Genomic DNA, 17,919 nt, shown 5'->3' on the forward strand with positions numbered 1-17,919 from the left:
ACCACCCACATCCTGGGGCAGCAGGGGGCCCGATTGGAATACTCGGCAGCAGTCCGGGGCTTCGGCAGCACTTCGGCGGCGGGGGGTCCGCTCCGGGTTTTTCGCGGCCCCGAAGGCCCCCCCGCCGCCGAAATGCCGCCGAAGACCCCCGGAGCGGGGCCCCCTTAGGCGCGGGCTTGGGGCCTGATTCTGGGGAATCAGGTGAATCGGCTTAAAGCCGGCCCTGCCCCCCCAGAGCCCTGCAGAACAGCTCCCTGCCCCCTGCAGCGGGTCGTGCCTCGGCTCCTGCCCCTAGCAGCACAGCAGGGCTCTCTCCCACATGGGGGCCGCGGAGCCGGCCCTACCTCAGGCTCTCCTGTACAGTTCAGATGTCCTGGGACTGAGAGCGCCCCCTGGTGGCTCAGCCATACCTTAGCTTTGCCCGTGCTCTGCAGCACATGCACCAGGGCGCTGGCAAGTTCTTCTTTGTGGCGCACAGCAATAGCAGGCTCCAGCCCGGCACACAGCTCTCGGTAGTGGAAGGTGATATACTCGGCGAACTCCTTGTAGCTCACGATGGGCAGCACCTGGATCTCCTGGTAGCGTCCACGCAGCCGCAGAGAAGGTGCCCGGCTGGGGGCAGCTCCACACAGAGGGTACCATTTCTCCAAGGGCTGGCGCGAGGCGGCCAGCTCCCCCAGTGGGATGGTCACGGTGCCCAGGGGGCTGGCCTCCCGCCGCCGCCCCTCTTCCTCCCGCAGCACGCTGATGTGCAGCTCCCGTGCTGCAGGCAGCGTGGCCAGCTCGAAGAGCTCGCCCCAGAAGAGGGCCCCGTCCGCACCCGCTGACTTGGCCGTAGTGCGGGCGTACAGGGCGCCATCCAGGTGCAGCTGGCAGAAGTAGCGCTTCTTGGGGGGCAGGTCTCGGGCCTCGTACACCCAGAGGCTAAGGGTGTTCTCCACACGCTCGCAGTTGTCCTGGGGGAACGACACAGCATGAGGGGTGTGGACACGCCTCGGCAATACATGCCAAGGGAGACCCCCCTGCTCACATGGAGGGGGAGCAGCTCGTGGGGAGGGAGAAAGCCGGGGTGCTGTGGGGCAGGGCAAGGGTGGGGGGGGGGCGCTGAGGGGCCAGGTGATGTGAAGGGCAACTGGCAGAGGGTGAATTCCTTGTGCCCGGTGCAAATGGGAGTGGCTGCACTCCCCCGCCCCAGCTGGTGAGTCGGGGGGGGGGACACAGCCATTCCCCAGCTGACGTATCGGGGTGGGGGGGAACACAGCTACTTCCCAGCTCGCATGTTGGGGGGTGTAGATGGTATTTCAAGGACTGGGGGACATAGCCGTTCCACACCTGGCATTTCGGGAGGGCGCAGCCACTCCCCAGCTGACATTGGGGGGATAGCTGCTCCGCAACTGCCATTTTGGGGGGCATAGCCACTCCCCAGCTGGCGTTTTGGGGAGGGTGCAGCTGCTCCCCAGCTGACATTGCGGGGGGGATAGCCATTCCCCAGCTGGCATTTTGGGGGGACATAGCTGTTCCCCAGCTAGTGTTTGGGGGGGCGCAGCCGCTCCCCAGCTGACATGGGGGGGATAACTGCTCCGCAGCTGGCGTTTTGGGGCCATCTCACCTTGTTGGGCTGCACGGTTCTGCGTAAGTTCTCAATCCACCGGTCCCGCTCAGCCACCGATGTGCAGCCAAAACAGCGGCTCCCCTCAGCATTGATTATCTGCGGGGTGAGGGGGAGGTCGTCAGTGGGGGGAGCACGGCTGCAGTAAAGCCGAGGGGACCTGGTGCGGGGTCATGCTGGGTCAGTGGCCAGCCTTGCCATGGGGGGAGGAGGGGACGAGAATCTGCTCGGGCTTGTCCTGTGCTTCCAGGACAGGGCTGGTGCTCCTGGGTTGGGGCGGGTGCCTTGGAGCTAGGACCTGTCCTGCTCCATGGGTGACCCCCATTCAATCCTTGCCCTTGGTGCCCCAGGGCAACAATGCGCTCTGGCCCTGGAGGGGCTGGTCGCTTGCACGGGGAGGCGCCCTGGGAGCATGGGGGAGGCTGGGAGACCCACCCCGAGTCCCTGGCCCAGCAGCACCGTTACCTAGAAGCAGAACTTCTCTCCCAGAATGCTGCTGTGCAGCGGGCGGATCACTACGTCCTCGCCACTCAGATCCAGCTCAGCTGCACTTGGTGCAGGCAGCAGGGACTCACGGGAGCCATGCCGGCTCGGCAGCCTGGGGGGGGGGGGGAGAATGCGCCGGTCACGTCCCGCCCAGCCCCCCTGCCGGTCCCAACCCAGTCTCTGCCCACAGCAAGGGGGCCGAGTCCAGAGCCTCTCCTGGAGCGGTGATCAGCCTTTGCCCACACCCGCCCCCTCCCCGCTGGCGATACCAGCTTCCTGGTGCACAGAGCACTGGGGCGGCCTAGGGGCAGGGGGGTTCTGCTGCACAGGATCCTTCGGCACCACTGTACCCAGCTCCTCACTGTGGGGAGTTATTCCACCCATCTGCCCAGGCCCCAGCCTCTGGGGGGGCACACACTTGCAGCAGGGCCCCTGGGGGACACGGGGATGGCCTGCTCTAGGCCTAGGAAGGGAGGAGGCTGCAGGGTGGGGGCACTTCCCAGGGGCATCCACACTTTCAGTCCTGTCTGGGGGGCAGGGCCGATGCAACCCATTAGGCGACCTAGGCAGTCGCCTAGGGCACTACTATTTGGGGGGCAGCGACCGCAGCGGTATTTCGGCGGCGGGACCTTCCGCCTAGGGTGGCAGAAAAGCTGGCGACGCTCCTGCTGGGGGGGAACCCCCAGCACCCTGCTCGCTGGGGGCTGCTGTTCTACTGAACCCTATACAGGTTGTTACATTGCCCTCACAAGTAGGGCATCTGATCATCCCCACTGGTCCCCTTGGAGGGGTGCCCACGGGCTTTGCTCAGAGGAGGCACGGTCCCCAAACTCCCCAGATCCTAGGGCCCTCCCCACAGCCTTGGCCGAGCAGGGGAAGATGGGGCTGAGGCTTCTTGCTCTCATGCCAGGGGCAGCGGTGGTGTACCTGTCGCCGTCCGTAAGGGGCGCTGTTGTGGAGTCGGGCTTGGATGCAGTCCGGCCCTTCCGTTCTCTTAGCCTCTTCCATATCAGCCCCTAGGATGAGGAATAGCCAACAGTAACAAGGCTCTCGTGCCACTCAGCCAGCGCTGAAACATAGCCACCTCGGGAGGGGGGGAGGGGAGAAGAGCTACCCCGATAGCTAGGGAAGGGGACCGGACAAGGGCTGTGAGCCCAGGACAATGCTGGGGGGCCAGAGAGGCAGGAAGGAGTCAACCAGACCAGCTGGGCACCTGGTAGTCTGCATGGCCGCTGGGCTCAAGGTGGAGGTCTCTGTGTGCTCCTACATAGCCCTATGGGCATGTGTGAGCGTCCTTGAGTGTCCCCAGGGAGATGTGGGATCTGTGTCCCTCTCTGGAGTTATGTCCCTGGGGTGTGACACCTGGGGCCTGTCCCCTCTCCCATTCCCAGCTCCCCGGGTCAGGGCAAAATTCTAGTCCTAGCTCAGCAGCTGGGATTTTCTTACCTTCACGTTACTGAACTGGGAGCTGGTTGACACGTCGTTCTCAGGGACTCTTCCCGGGGCCCGAGGGCTGGGCGAGCTCTTCCCCTCGGAGGAGAGATCTACAAGAATCAGCCACACTCAGCAAGAGATCCCAGCCCTCCGGGGGGTCAGCTCGGGGAGGGGACTGGAGAAGGGCTGTGAGCCCAGTGTGACGTTGCAGTCTATATGGTTTTATAAAAATATGCTAATGAGTGAATATAATGTAACTGGAATATGCTTCATGCAAAAAGTCTCTTGTAAGGTATCATTACAAAGCTTATAATCTACTGAGTGTGATCATCCTATTTGTATAAATGTACCACTCTTGTATCTGAAACTAGAAATATGAAATATCACTCTGAGGGCCTATTGTAATTATGCAAAGTGGGGGCCATTAATGGTGGTTTGGAATCTTGATGACTCCCATTAACCAGGACAATTGTCTTCAGCTGGCTAAAGAGAGAGCCTCTCCACCCCCCTCTGCTAGCACCCCAGGATACCTGAGAGAAAACTGGAACAAAGGGCAGTGACTGCAAGGGGTGTGAGTGATTGCTGGACCCAGGAGATTAGTCTGTAAAATGGAGCATTCTGGAACTGGTGAGGATCTTATCTGTATTCAGTTTGATTAAACATGGATTTGCGCATTTTATTTTATTTTGCTTGGTGACTTACTTTGTTCTGTCTGTTACTACTTGGAACCACTTAAATCCTACTTTCTGTATTTAATAAAATCACTTTTTACTTATTAATTAACCCAGAGTATGTATTAATACCTGGGGGAGCAAACAACTGTGCATCTCTCTCTATCAGTGTTATAGAGGGTGAACAATTTATGAGTTTACCCTGTATAAGCTTTATACAGGATAAAACGGATTTATTTGGGTTTAGACCCCACTGGGAGTTGGGCATCTGAGTGTTAAAACAGGAACACTTCTGTTAGCTGCTTTCAGGTAAACCTGAAGCTTTTGGGCCAAGTAATTCAGAGCCTGGGTCTTTGTTGGAGCAGATGGGAGTGTCTGGTTCAGCATGACAGGGTGCTGGGGTCCCGAGCTGGCAGGGAAGGCAGGAGTAGAGGTAGTCTTGGCACATCGGGTGGCAGCTCCCAAGGGGGTTTCTGTGATCCAACCCGTCACACCCAGGACACTGCGCAGGACTCCCCCCAGCTCTTCCGGTGCCCCTCTGTCCTGGTCCGCAGTCCCCTGGTATCCCAGCTGTGAGCTCTCCCCACAGCTCAGCCAGTGCCCCTCAATCCCAACCCACAGCCCCTGCCATCCCAGCTGAGGGCTTCCCCTGCAGCTCTGCTAATGCCCCTTGGGCCCAATGCATAGCCCTCTACTATCCCAGCCCTGCCCCCTCCCCCCAACTCTTCTTGTGCCCCTCAGTGCTGAGCTCTCAATTGTCATGCTGGATCAGAGAGGATGGAATTCTCCCACCACTGACCCTGGCCAGCACCAGATGTCCCCAAGGAAGGTACAGAGCTCCCCTTCGTGGCCAACTCTGGACTAACCGGCCTGTAGGGGGCATTTGTCCCTCGCCAGCCCTTACGGGGCAGCTCAGGGGACCAAGGCAGGAGGGTTTGATCTCTTCTGCCTTTCTCAGTGACTGTTCTGGCTCTGAGCTTCTCCTGGCCCCTGCTCCGCTCACCACCCTCCCCAGCAGCCTCCGCATCCATCACCCCTGGCCCGCACCGCTCCCCTCTCATGCAGAATTGATTCCCAGGGTCCCTGGAGCTGCCCGTGCGATGCTGGGACTAAGAAGACTAATGCCAGTGTCTAGACAGAGCAGTCAAGGAGCAGCAGGCCAGGAACCGGACCCAATCTCCAGTGATGGGCTCCCCAGTGCCAGATCCAGCAGTAAAACTCCCTGCTGCTCCTCGATAGCTCTGTCTATAGCAGGGGTGGGCAAACTTTTGGGCCTGAGGGCCACACCAGGGAATAGAAATTGTATGGCGGGCCATGAATGCTCACAGAATTGGAGTTGGGGTGCAAGAGGGGGTGAAAACTCTAGTTGGGGGTGCAGGCTCTGGGGTGGAGCTGGGGATGAGGAGTTTGGGGTGTAGGAGGGTGCTCCGGGCTGGGATCAAGGGGTTTGGAGAGTGGGAGGAGGATGAGGGCTGGGGCAGGGGATTGGGGCATGGGGAGAGGCTCAGGGGTGCAGGCTCCGAGTGGCGCTTGCCACTGCTTCCAGGAGCTGCTTGAGGTATGTCCCTTCTCTGACTCCTACACACGGAGCGGCCCCCGACTCTGCTAGCACCGGAGCAGGACCATGCGGCTGCTTCCGGGAGCCGCTTGGTACGGCCCCCGACCCTGCGCCCTGGAGCGGGGCCATGCCACAGCTTCCGGGAGCCGAGTGGTGTGCCCCCGACCTGACGCCCCGTCCGGAGCGCCGGAGCGGGGCAAGTCCCATACTCTGCTCCCCAACAGGAGCAGGCCATAGTTTGTCCACCCCTGGTCTATACCCTGGCATTAGCCCTCTCAGTCCCAGTATCGCACGGGCAGCTCCTGGGTGTTCGTGACCCCCTAAGTCCCTTCCAGTTGCTGCTCTCCAGGATGCAGCCCACCCCACCCCAGCAATGGGACCTGTATCCCCCTAGGGGACGTGCAGTTCCTGCCCTGGGGACATGATGAGGCCCTGGCTATGCAGGGGAGAGCAGGGGATTCCTTGTTTGTTTTTTTTGCTGGCGGGAGTCTCCCAGGCGAGGGGAGGCTGGAGGATCCTGAGGGGCAGATTGTGGGGCTGCCATTTAGGAGTAGGGCAGGGGTCTCAAACTCAAACAACCACGAGGGCCACATGAGGACTAGTACATTGGCCCGAGGGCCGCATTACTGACACTTCCCCCCACCACCCTCGGCCCCGTCCCCACTCCACCCCTTCCATGAGGCCCCTTCCCTGCTCCCATTCCAACCCATTCCCCGAAATCCCCACCCCAACTCTGCCCCCTCCCTGCCCCCATGGGGAGCAGGAGAGGTGTGGGATGTGGTGGGGGCTCAGGGCAGGGAGTTGGGGTGTGGGGTGCAGGAGGGGTGAGGGGTGCAGCAAGGGGTCAGGGTGCAGGGTGCGGCAGGGGGCTCAGGGCAGGGGGTTGGGGTGCAGGAGGGGTGAGGGGTGCATCAGGGGGCTCAGGGCAGGGGGTTGGGGTGCAGGAGGGGTGCGGGGTGTGGCAGGGGGCTCAGGGCAGGGGATCGGAGTGCAGGAGAGGTGCGGCAGGGGGCTCAGGGCAGGGGGTTGGGGTGCAGGAGGCGTGTGGGGTGCGGCAGGGGGCTCAGGGCAGGGGGTTGGGGTGCAGGAGGGGTGCGGGGTGTGGCAGGGGGCTCAGGGCAGGGGGTTCGGCTGCAGGAGAGGTCGGGAGGCGGGCTCTGGCCCGGCGCCGCCCCGGGAAGGGGCCGGAACCTGGGGGAAGGGGGGCACAGGGGTCTGTGTGTTGCTGTTGCTTCAGGCACCGCCCCCAGCAGCTCCCATTGGCCGGGAATAGGGAACCAAGGCCAATGGGAGCTGCTGGAGGTGCTGTCTGAAGCAAGAACAACACACAGCCCCTGTGCCCCCCGTTTCCCACGTTCTGGCTGCTTCCCAGTGCGCGTAAGGCCGGAGCCGCTCTAGGTAAACTCTGGGGGAGGGTGGGCGGGCTGCGAGGAGCTTGCGGGCTGCAGAAAATAACCCAGCGGGCCGCGTGTTTGAGACCCCTGGCGTAGGGTGACCAGATGTCCCGATTTTTGGGTCTTTTTCTTATAGGCTCCTATTACCCCCGCACATCCCCATCCCAATTTTTCACATTTGCTGTCTGGTCACCCTAGGCATGTCTGATCCAGGGCTGGAGCCTCCCGGGGGGGCAGAGATGGGGTTACCGCTCCCCCTGGAGGGGATCAAGCCCCCACTAGTCCCAGTTCCTGCCCCCCGCCCCATCAGTCGAGCTGCTCTGGGAGGAAGTGGGAGGTGCAGAGCCAGCCGCAGGGACAGGAAGAGGCTCAGCACAGAGCACCAGCCCCTGAGTGCTCAGAAAGTGTCACCTGGGGCTCAGCCACCCTCTGAAGATGGCCCCATCCCAGATCTGGATGTCCCTGGGGGGAGCAGAGGGAGAGCAGGCACTGGGGGCAGGGCTGAGGAGGGGATCGGACCCCTGGAATGGAGAGGGTGTGATGGGGGAAGAGGAACCCGGGAGGGGGGAAGGCAGAGTGTGGGGAAGTTAACCACCGGGGAGAGCTGGGCAAGGCAATGAGTGGGGGAGCTGACCCCCAGGGGTGGGGGGTTGGGCAGGGCAGGGTGGGGGTTGTTATAAAGGGCAGGGTGTGTGGGAGCTGACCCCCTGGGGCAGGGCTGGGCTGGGCAGGGCTGGGGGTGGGGGAGCTGACCCCACTGGGGGCTGGAGAGGGCAGGGGGTGGGGGGGTGTTAGGTAGGGCAGGGGGTGGGGGGAGCTGACCCCCTGGGGCAGGGCTTGGCAGGACAAGGAGTAGGGGTGCTGACCCCCAGGGGTGCGGGGGTGGGCAGGACAGGGGGCAGGGGAGCTGACCCCACTGGGGGCTGGGCAGGGCAGGGTGTGGGGGAGCTGGCACCCAATAGGCAAGACAGGACAGTGGGGGGAGCAGATGATACCCAGCCCCTCCTCAGAGCAAGGGATGGGGGTTCTTAAAGGGTCAGCACCAAATTTAAAAGTCATCTGAGTTACCAGCACTTGGTAGGACCCTGGGGACAATCATGTGTCCCATTCTGTCACGCAGCTCCTTTGGACAGCAGTGCTATCTACTGGTGGGTGGTGGTGTCACTGCCCAGCTCTCAGGTACTAGCCCTGTACTGCGATACCTGGGCTGTGTGTGCTCCAGGGAAGGGGGTTCACACAGGCACTAACTCAGAGGTGGGCAAACTACAGCCCGCAGACCATATCTGGCCACGGGACTGTCCTGCCCGGCCCTTGAGCTCCAGGCCAGGGAGGCTAGCCCCCGGCCCGTTCCTTGCTGTCCCCCTTCCCCGCAGCCTCAGCTCACCGTGCCACCAGCGCTTTGGGCGGCGGGGCTGCGAGCTCCTGCCAGCCTGCGCAGCTGCGAGAGCCACCAGCCTGCCCCGGTGCTCTAGACTGCAGGACGGTGTGGCTGGCTCTGACCGGGTGGCCCGGCTGACAGTCATAGAATCATAGAATCATAGATTATAGGACTGGAAGGGACCTCGAGAGGTCATCGAGTCCAGTCCCCTGCCCGCATGGCAGGACCAAATACTGTCTAGACCATCCCTGATAGACATTTATCTAACCTACTCTTAAATATCTCCAGAGACGGAGATTCCACAACCTCCCTAGGCAATTTATTCCAGTGTTTAACCACCCTGACAGTTAGGAACTTTTTCCTAATGTCCAACCTAGACCTCCCTTGCTGCAGTTTAAACCCATTGTTTCTGGTTCTATCCTTAGAGGCTAAGGTGAACAAGTTGTCTCCCTCCTCCTCATGACACCCTTTTAGATACCTGTAAACTGCTATCATGTCCCCTCTCAGTCTTCTCTCTCCAAACTAAACAAACCCAGTTCTTTCAGCCTTCCTTCATAGGTCATGTTCTCAAGACCTTTAATCATTCTTGTTGCTCTTCTTTGGACCCTTTCCAATTTCTCCACATCTTTTTTAAAATGCGGCGCCCAGAACTGGACACAATACTCCAGCTGAGGCCTAACCAGAGCAGAGTAGAGCGGAAGAATGACTTCTCGTGTCTTGCTCACAACACACCTGTTAATGCATCCCAGAATCATGTTTGCTTTTTTTGCAACAGCATCACACTGTTGACTCATATTTAGCTTGTGGTCCACTATAACCCCTAGATCCCTTTCTGCCGTACTCCTTCCTAGACAGTCTTTTCCCATTCTGTATGTGTGAAATTGATTTTTCCTTCCTAAGTGGAGCACTTTGCATTTGTCTTTGTTAAACTTCATCCTGTTTAACTCAGACCATTTCTCCAATTTGTCCAGATCATTTTGAATTATGACCCTGTCCTCCAAAGTAGTTGCAATCCCTCCCAGTTTGGTATCATCCGCAAACTTAATAAGCGTACTTTCTATGCCAATATCTAAGTCGTTGATGAAGATATTGAACAGAGCCGGTCCCAAAACAGACCCCTGCGGAACCCCACTCGTTACGCCTTTCCAGCAGGATTGGGAACCATTAATAACAACTCTCTGAGTACGGTTATCCAGCCAGTTATGCACCCACCTTATAGTAGCCCATCTAATTTGTATTTGCCTAGTTTATCGATAAGAATATCATGCGAGACCATATCAAATGCCTTACTAAAGTCTAGGTATACCACATCCACCGCTTCACCCTTATCCACAAGGCTCGTTATTCTATCAAAGAAAGCTATCAGATTGGTTTGACGTGATTTGTTCTTCACAAATCCATGCTGGCTGTTCCCTATCACCTTACCACCTTCCAAGTGTTTGCAGATGATTTCCTTAATTACTTGCTCCATTATCTTCCCTGGCACAGAAGTTAAACTAACTGGTCTGTAGTTACCTGGGTTGTTTTTATTTCCCTTTTTATAGATGGGCACTATATTTGCCCTTTTCCAGTCTTCTGGAATCTCTCCCGTCTCCCATGACTTTCCAAAGATAATAGCTAGAGGCTCAGATACCTCCTCTATTAGCTCCTTGAGTATTCTAGGATGCATTTCATCAGGCCCGGGTGACTTGCAGGCATCTAACTTTTCTAAGTGATTTTTAACTTGTTCTTTTTTTATTTTATCCGCTAAACCTACCCCCTTCCCATTAGCATTCACTATGTTAGGCATTGCTTCAGACTTCTCGGTGAAGACCGAAACAAAGAAGTCATTAAGCATCTCTGCCATTTCCAAGTTTCCTGTTACTGTTTCTCCCTCTTCACTAAGCAGTGGGCCTACCCTGTCTTTGGTCTTCCTCTTGCTTCTAATGTATTGATAAAAAGTCTTCTTGTTTCCTTTTATTCCCGTAGCTAGTTTGAGCTCATTTTGGGCCTTTGCCTTTCTAATCTTGCCCCTGCATTCCTGTGTTGTTTGCCTATATTCCTCCTTTGTAATCTGTCCTAGTTTCCATTTTTTATATGACTCCTTTTATTTTTTAGATCGTGCAAGATCTCATGGTTAAGCCAAGGTGGTCTTTTGCACATTTTCTATCTTTCCTAACCAGCGGAATAGCTTGCTTTTGGGCCCTTAATAGTGTCCCTTTGAAAAACTGCCAACTCTCCTCAGTTGTTTTTCCCCTCAGTCTTGATTCCCATGGGACCTTACCTATCAGCTCTCTGAGCTTCCCAAAATCTGCCTTACTGAAATCCATTGTCTCTATTTTGCTGTTCTCCTTCTACCCTTCGTTAGAATTGCAAACTCTATGATTTCATGATCACTTTCACCCAGGCTGCCTTCTACTTTCACATTCTCAACGAGTTCCTCCCTATTTGTTAAAATCAAGTCTAGAACAGCTTCCCCCCTAGTAGCTTTTTCAACCTTCTGAAATAAAAAGTTGTCTCCAATGCAGTCCAAGAATTTGTTGGATAGTCTGTGCCCCGCTGTGTTATTTTCCCAACATATATCCGGATAGTTGAAGTCCCCCATCACCACCAAATCTTGGGCTTTGGATGATTTTGTTAGTTGCTTGAAAAAAGCCTCATCCACCTCTTCCCCCTGGTTAGGTGGCCTGTAGTAGACTCCTAGCATGACATCTCCCTTGTTTTTTGCCCCTTTAAGCCTAACCCAGAGACTCTCAACACTTTCGTCTCCTATGTCCATCTCTACCTCAGTCCAAGTGTGTACATTTTTAATATATAAGGCAACACCTCCTCCCTTTTTCCCCTGTCTATCCTTCCTGAGCAAGCTGTACCCATCCACACCAACATTCCAATCATGTGTATTATCCCACCAAGTTTCAGTGATGCCAACAATGTCATAGTTGTATTTATTTATTAGCACTTCCAGTTCTTCCTGCTTATTCCCCATACTTCTCGCATTTGTATATAGGCATCTAAGATACTGGTTTGGTCTTTCCTCCCAGTTTTGTCCTGACTCTCCTTTCTCTCTGCCAATATAGCCCACACTCCCTCTTGTTTCCCGACCCATCTCCCCGGTCTCCATATTCCCCACTTACCTGTGGGCTTTGCTCACCTGTCCCCGTCAAACCTAGTTTAAAGCCCTCCTCACTAGGTTAGCCAGTCTGTGGCCGAATAGGGTCTTCTGCTGTGAATGGCCTGGTAAGGGGGTGGGCAGCAGGGGGGTTGGATAAGGGGCAGGGGATCCTGGGGGGCATTCAGAAGACAGGGAGCAGGTTGGATCGGTGTGGGAGTCCCGGGGGGGGGGGGGGGGCTGTCAGGGGGCGGGGGTGTGGATAGGGGTTGGGGCAGTCAGGGGACAGGGAGCAGTAAGGGTTAGATGGGGGTGGGCTACTGGGGGGGGCGGTTAGGGGCGGGGGATTCCGGGAGGGGGCCGTCAGGGGACAGGGAGCAGGGCGGGTTGGATGGCTCGGGGGGAGTTCTGAGGGGGCAGGAAGTGGGAAGGGGCGGATGGGGGCGGGGACCAGGCTGTTTGGGGAGGCACAGCCTTCCCTACCTAGCCCTCCATACAGTTTCAGAACCCCGATGTGGCCCTCAGGCCAAAAAGTTTGCCCACCCCTGCATTAACTGCTGGATTTGGGGTTCGTTCCCAGAGCACAGTAGGGGTGAGATGAGACCCAGCCACATCTGGCAGGTGCCCAAAGCTTGGTGCCATCGCAGACAGTGGGGAAACAGGGAGGGTCAAGTGATTTTCCGAGGGTCCCCCAGAAAGTCTGACCAAGCCAGGGATAAACCCCAGCTGGCCGAGGGCTTCTCGCCGCCCCTTAGCCCACTCTGTCCCCTGGCCGGACCCCTATGCACCTCCGGCTCCAGGCAGTCTCTGCTTCCCACCACCTGTGGGGCCGCACCTGTCTCCCCGGAGCTGAGCTGCCCGAGACTAGTGCGGAAGCCTGGCCAGTCTCAGCCAGGTGCAGGCGGGGGGAACAGTGTGGGGGGCTTGGCTGGGCCCCTCCAGGCAAGTGCGTCTTGAGGGAGCCTGGTGACTGCAGCCGGGAGGCAGGGCATGCGGGAGTGGGTCTCTGGGATGTGGGCGGAATGGGCTGTGAGGGGACAGGGAAAATGTGTGTTGGGGCACTGGGGAGTGGGGGTTCTGTGGGGAGTGCTGGGCAGTTGTGGTGGGGCTGTGGGCAGGGGGGTGCTGTGCATTTGTGGGGTGAGGGGGCGCTGGGCATAGTGGGTCCAGGGGGATTCTGGCCATAGGGAGTCGGGGGGGGGGCAGTGTTGGGCGGGGAGAGCTGTGTAGCACGGCTTGGGCCCGTCCCTGAGGGGCAGGGGCACGCTGGCAGCACACAGCTGAGTGGGCCACTGTGCATCTGGCAACTGCCAGTTTGTAAATAGTGGCCTCGCACTGGGCTGGGCGGAGCGGGGCCACCCCTGCCATGCCATGCCCCATTGCCTCTGGCTGGCCCCTTGCTCTGGGGACTGACCTCCCTGTGCCATGCCCATTGCCTCTGGCTGGCCCCTTGCTCTGGGGACTGACCTCCCTGTGCCATGCCCCATTGCCTCTGGCTGGCCCCTTGCTCTGGGGACTGACCTCCCTGTGCCATGCACCATTGCCTCTGGCTGGCCCCTTGCTCTGGGGACTGACCTCCCTGTGCCATGCCCCATTGCCTCTGGCTGGCCCCTTGCTCTGGGGACTGACCTCCCTGTGCCATGCACCATTGCCTCCATGGGGGCCCAAAAATATGTTTGGCGCCGGCAGGACCATCCCTAGCCATTTGGGTGCCTTACGCAGCCCCCCCGCAGGGGGCTGTGTGGGGCCCCAGGCCTCCCCCCCAGGTCTGGGAGGCAGGAGGTGTCTGGGGCCACTTTGGGGGGCTCCACAGGCCCAGAGTGGCCCAAGGGATTAGTGGGGGGGCCAGGAGCACCCTGCTCCTCTTCCCTTGCCCCAGCCCCAGCTGTGTCCCTCGGGGGAGAAGGCTTGTGGGAGGGGATCGGTGAGAGCCGGGGGCAGTCCTTTCCCTACCCCGAGCGACACGGCTGGGGCTGTGGCAAGGGAAGCGGAGCGGACTGGAGCCGCATCTCTCCGCTTCCCGCCGCTGGTGAGTGTGGGGGGCATCCTTTCCCCGCACTCACCGGCGGCGGGAAGCAGAGCGCTGCGGCTGGGAGCTGGCGGAGGAGAGCGGGCTGGGGCCGGGTTGCTCCACTTCCCACTGCTGCCGGTGAGTGCGGGGTTGCTGGGGGAAGTGGGCTGGGCCGGGGGCGGAGCAGGGGGGAAGGGTAAGAGGCAGGGCAGAGGGAGTTGTTCGGGGCCCCACACCCCCCTAGGGATGGCCCTTCCCCTGGGGGGCGGGACGGCTGAGGGATAGGGCTAGTCGCCAGGGCTGGTGCTGCCATGTATGCTGCACGCAGTTGCCTAGGGCACCATGACATTTGGGGCAATTTGGTGCCCTACGCAGCTGCGTAGGCCTAAGGATGGCCCTGGGCACCGCCCGGGCCCACAAAAGATTAATCCAGGCCTGCCTGACTCCTAGACTATGCCGCCTTCTGGGCACAATGCAATCATCACAGCTGCCAAACCAATACAACCCGTCTCTGCTCCCATTAGTAATACCCCCCCCCCCACATGCCCCCAGTCCCCCACCTGCCAAGTGCCCTGGCACTGCATCCTGCCTGTGGATACAGTGGAACTGTCCCTGCCCCTGTAATGCAGCTACCTTTGGGGAGGAGCCCACCAGCTGCCAAACAGCAACTTTTGCCCCCCTGACGTCTCTCCAACAGGCTGCTCTGAGCTCAGCGGAGGGACAAAGGACCAATTCCCAAACTGAACCACTGGAGTGGATCCCCTCCCGGCCCCTGCGCCCCCCGCCCAGCTGGCGTGCTCCCCTTCAGGCCAAACTCAGCCCCAGCAGGAGCAGCTGTGGCTGGCAGGGGGAGGCTCCTAGTGCCCCTGCTCCCAGTGCCGAGGGGCAGGTGCCCGGAGGTGCTGGGGTGCCCACAGAGGGCAAGCTGGGCAGGGCTGCCCTGACTCACCTCTCCGTGTGGCACAGAGCAGCCAGCACCACGACCCCATCGCTCCAGCTGATCCCTGGGCTGGGGCGTCTCTCCCATCAGCACCCAGGCAGCTGGGAGCCCTGAGGGGTGGGGAGGGGGAAGGAAACAGCCTGGCCCTATCTCTCAGGATCAGCACACGCAGCACAGAGGAAGCCATGACACACCCGAGACATCTCTCCTGAGAGCGCTTCCTCCCCAGCGCTGCATCCGCATAGCCCTCTGCAGCATGGCTCACACACAGCACCAGGCAGGGGGCTACGGGTGGCAAGTGTGTGTGCATGTATGTGAGAGTGCACGTGTAAGAATACCTGTGTGAGTATGAGTATGCATATAGGAGTGTGTGCGTATGAATGCATGCATGCACTCGTGTGTGTGTACATGTGTGTCAGTGTGCATGGCACTGTGTCAGGGCTCACTCACTGGTGTCCCTCCTGCAGCCCAGGGACGGATGAGCGTTGGTCTCCGAAATGGAGCTGCCAGTTCTGTTCCGGCTCTTGTACAAAACCTGGGAGTAAGGAGCAGAGCCTAGAACATCAGCAAGTGACTGACCCCGGTGTCCATTCCTCCACTGGGCCTCCCTCCCTGTTGCCCCACTCCCTCTGCCGGCCCCTCTCCTTCTCTGCCAACCCCATGGCCTCCATCCCTCCACTGGACCTCCGTCCCTCCCCATGACCCCCATCCCCTCTGCTGGGCCTCCCTCCCTACCGGTCCCATCCCCTGCACCTGGCCTCCCTCCCCACAGCCTCCATGCCCTCCATAGGGCTCCCTCCCACCTTGGCAATCCCATCCCCTCTGCCTGGCCTCCCTCCCCGCAATCTCCATCCCTCCACCTGGCCTCTCTCCCTCCCCACAGCCTCCATCCCTCCACCCAGTCTCCATCCCTCCCTGCCACCCCCATCCCCTCCGCCCAGCCTCCCTCCCTGCTGCCTGCCTAGTCTCTCTATTCCCCATGCCCCACTCACCCCTCCATTCCCCACACCTATCCCTGCCCAAGCCCAGAGGGTCTGCAAGGCTGGGCCCTCTCCCAGTGGTGCCTCTCCAGCAGAGCAGAATCTCCCCCCACCAGCCCTCCTGGGCAGTGGCTGCTGTGGGGCAGCTTCAGGCATTGGGTCCTCCCTGACCCCTGATGCCAATTCCACCCCAACAATACACAGGCCCAAGAAGCTGCCCCCGCCTCCAGCAGGGGGTTCAGGAACCGGCTCCGCCCAAGGGCAGCAGGTTCATCTCCCAAGGGAGCCCTTGGCAGACTCTAAAGCTGCCGGGTAGGGACCCCTGGGGCTGGAGCAGGGGGGTGAGGAGCCCTCCACAGATCCAGAGTCCAGTTGGGAGCACAGTGACCAATGGGGTGCAATGCTGGGAGCGACATCCCTGCCCCTACCACAGGCCCCTCACCTCCTCATCCCCTCCACTCCACTTCCCAGGCCCCGCACCTCCTCATCCCCTTCCCCTGGCCAGGCCCCTTACCTCCTTGTCCCCATCCCCACCACCCCCAAGCCCCTCACCTCCTTTCCCCATCCCCCCAACCCCCAGGCCCTTCATCTCGTCATTCGAAACCTCTCGTCCCACCCCTCAAGCCCCACACCTCCTTTCCCCATCCCCCGCTTTATTCCCCCCAGGCCCCTCACCTCCTCGTCCCTGGCCATCAGCACCAGCTGTCCATCCACCAGGGAGAAGTTCGAGACATCCCAGACAGGGACCTCGGGGGACGGGGCCAGCGGAATCCGCTGCACGGGGCGCACGCCATCTGGGGGGAGAGAGGCAGCTCGTCAGGAGGGTGACACCTGGCCTCAGGGATCAGATCCCCCCAAATCTCCCGACTCCTGTCCACACCCGCGTCTGTCCATCTCTCCCCGCTCCTGTCCATCCTTTCCCTCCCCGCCTCTCTTTACTCTTCCCCTGCCCCACTCTTCCACCTCCCTTCTCCTGTTTGGGTTTGTATACCATGCCCATCACTGTGGGATCTGGGCAGTGCTGCAGTCAGGCTCTGGGCCTGGATCCCCGCAATGCTGCACTATGTGAGATGTAAGAGGCTGGCCTGGCTATGGGCCCATGGACCCCATCACACCATGCCACACTCTGGGTCTGCCCCTCTGCCCCCTGGTGAGTTGTGGGTCTGTGTCCATCCCCTTTGGGCTGCACGCAGGCTCTGGCAGTGGCACTCTCTCTATAGATTGGCCTCACAGATCAGCGCCGGGGGACCTGGGGGACTTGTGGCAATTGGCAAGCCAGGTTATTGGCGGGTCAGGCAGGCCCAGTGTTCACCAGCAGTTAGGGCCTTTGGGTGGCACTGGGGCAGGTGCTGCCCAAGTCCTGGGAGTCGGAGCTTTCCTGGGCACCTCCCCCTGCATTCATGCTCCCAGCCGGCTGGGCTGCCCCTGCTCCCAGCAGCAGCACCAGGAGCAAGCAGCCCATGTCTGGGCCGGGATGGAATAGAGGGGGTGGGGACCAGGCCCCTCCTGTCCCCCAGGGGGACTCCTGCCTGCACTTGTGCATTGCAGGCGTGGGCTGCCAGGGCATGGAGCCGGTTCCACTGGAATCGGTGGCGGGGGATGGGGACGGGCAGCTGCAGGTTGTTGGGCACCTGCCAAGCCCAGGAGCTCAGTGTCTGGAACACACCCACTCTAGTTTCTACACACAGGGTGGTGCCCGGCAGAACCAGCCACGCTGCACATTTAAAATACCACTGCAGCCTGCTCGAAGGGGATCCCTAATGCCGAGTGTGGACCCACTGGGTCGATGCTAGGCCCTCAGCTGTGAGCCAGTCTCCTGGAGGAACTCCATCCCTGTGCCAGACCCCAAGGGATCTCACTCTTCCTCCAGGGCAGGCCACTCAGTCTCACTGAACCACTGGGCTTCAGCGCTCCTTCTTCTCCCTGGGAACTCTGCTCAGTGAGTCCAGCTGAGAGAGACCCTGATAGAGACTTGTACATGCTTCAGGAATTAATGCCCCTCACCCCATAGTTACAGTGACACACAGCGCTGTCAAGACAGTCAGGTTTATTAGTCTAGAACTCAGCATGGGAAGTCCTGAGGTCAGCACAGAGCAGTGAGGGTTAAAGCACAGACCATTCTGGTTAGCCCAGATCCCAGCCAAGCTGAAGTGAACAGCCTCTGTTTGTCTCTCGGGCTGTCTACACTGCACTTTTGTCGATAAAACTTTTATCGGTCAAGGGTGTGAAAAAACACACCCCTGACCGACAAAAGTTTTATCGGCGAAAAGCAGCGGTATCTCCCACCAACAAAGCTACCGCCGCTTGTTGGGGGTGGTTTTATTTTGCCAGCAGGAGAGCTCTTTCCTGCCAGCAAAGAGCGGCTACGCG

At 59.5% G+C, this 17,919-nt stretch overlaps 1 protein-coding gene across 1 annotated transcript in view; it reads right to left on the reverse strand.

Annotated features, from left to right (window-relative positions):
- Nucleotides 1–155: 155 nt before the first annotated feature.
- LOC101950631 (RAS protein activator like-3) overlaps nt 156–17,919 on the reverse strand; it is a 39,815-nt gene continuing 22,051 nt past the window's right edge. Inside the window, 7 exon segments of the mRNA XM_065578965.1 lie at nt 156–956; nt 1,610–1,708; nt 2,075–2,207; nt 3,023–3,111; nt 3,542–3,639; nt 15,020–15,104; nt 16,225–16,343. Of these exon segments, the coding sequence (XP_065435037.1) occupies nt 198–956; nt 1,610–1,708; nt 2,075–2,207; nt 3,023–3,111; nt 3,542–3,639; nt 15,020–15,104; nt 16,225–16,343 (1,382 nt within the window). The 3' untranslated portion in view covers nt 156–197.

Source organism: Chrysemys picta, unplaced genomic scaffold (genome assembly GCF_011386835.1).
Source record: "Chrysemys picta bellii isolate R12L10 unplaced genomic scaffold, ASM1138683v2 scaf19, whole genome shotgun sequence".
Lineage (NCBI taxonomy): Eukaryota > Metazoa > Chordata > Testudines > Emydidae > Chrysemys > Chrysemys picta.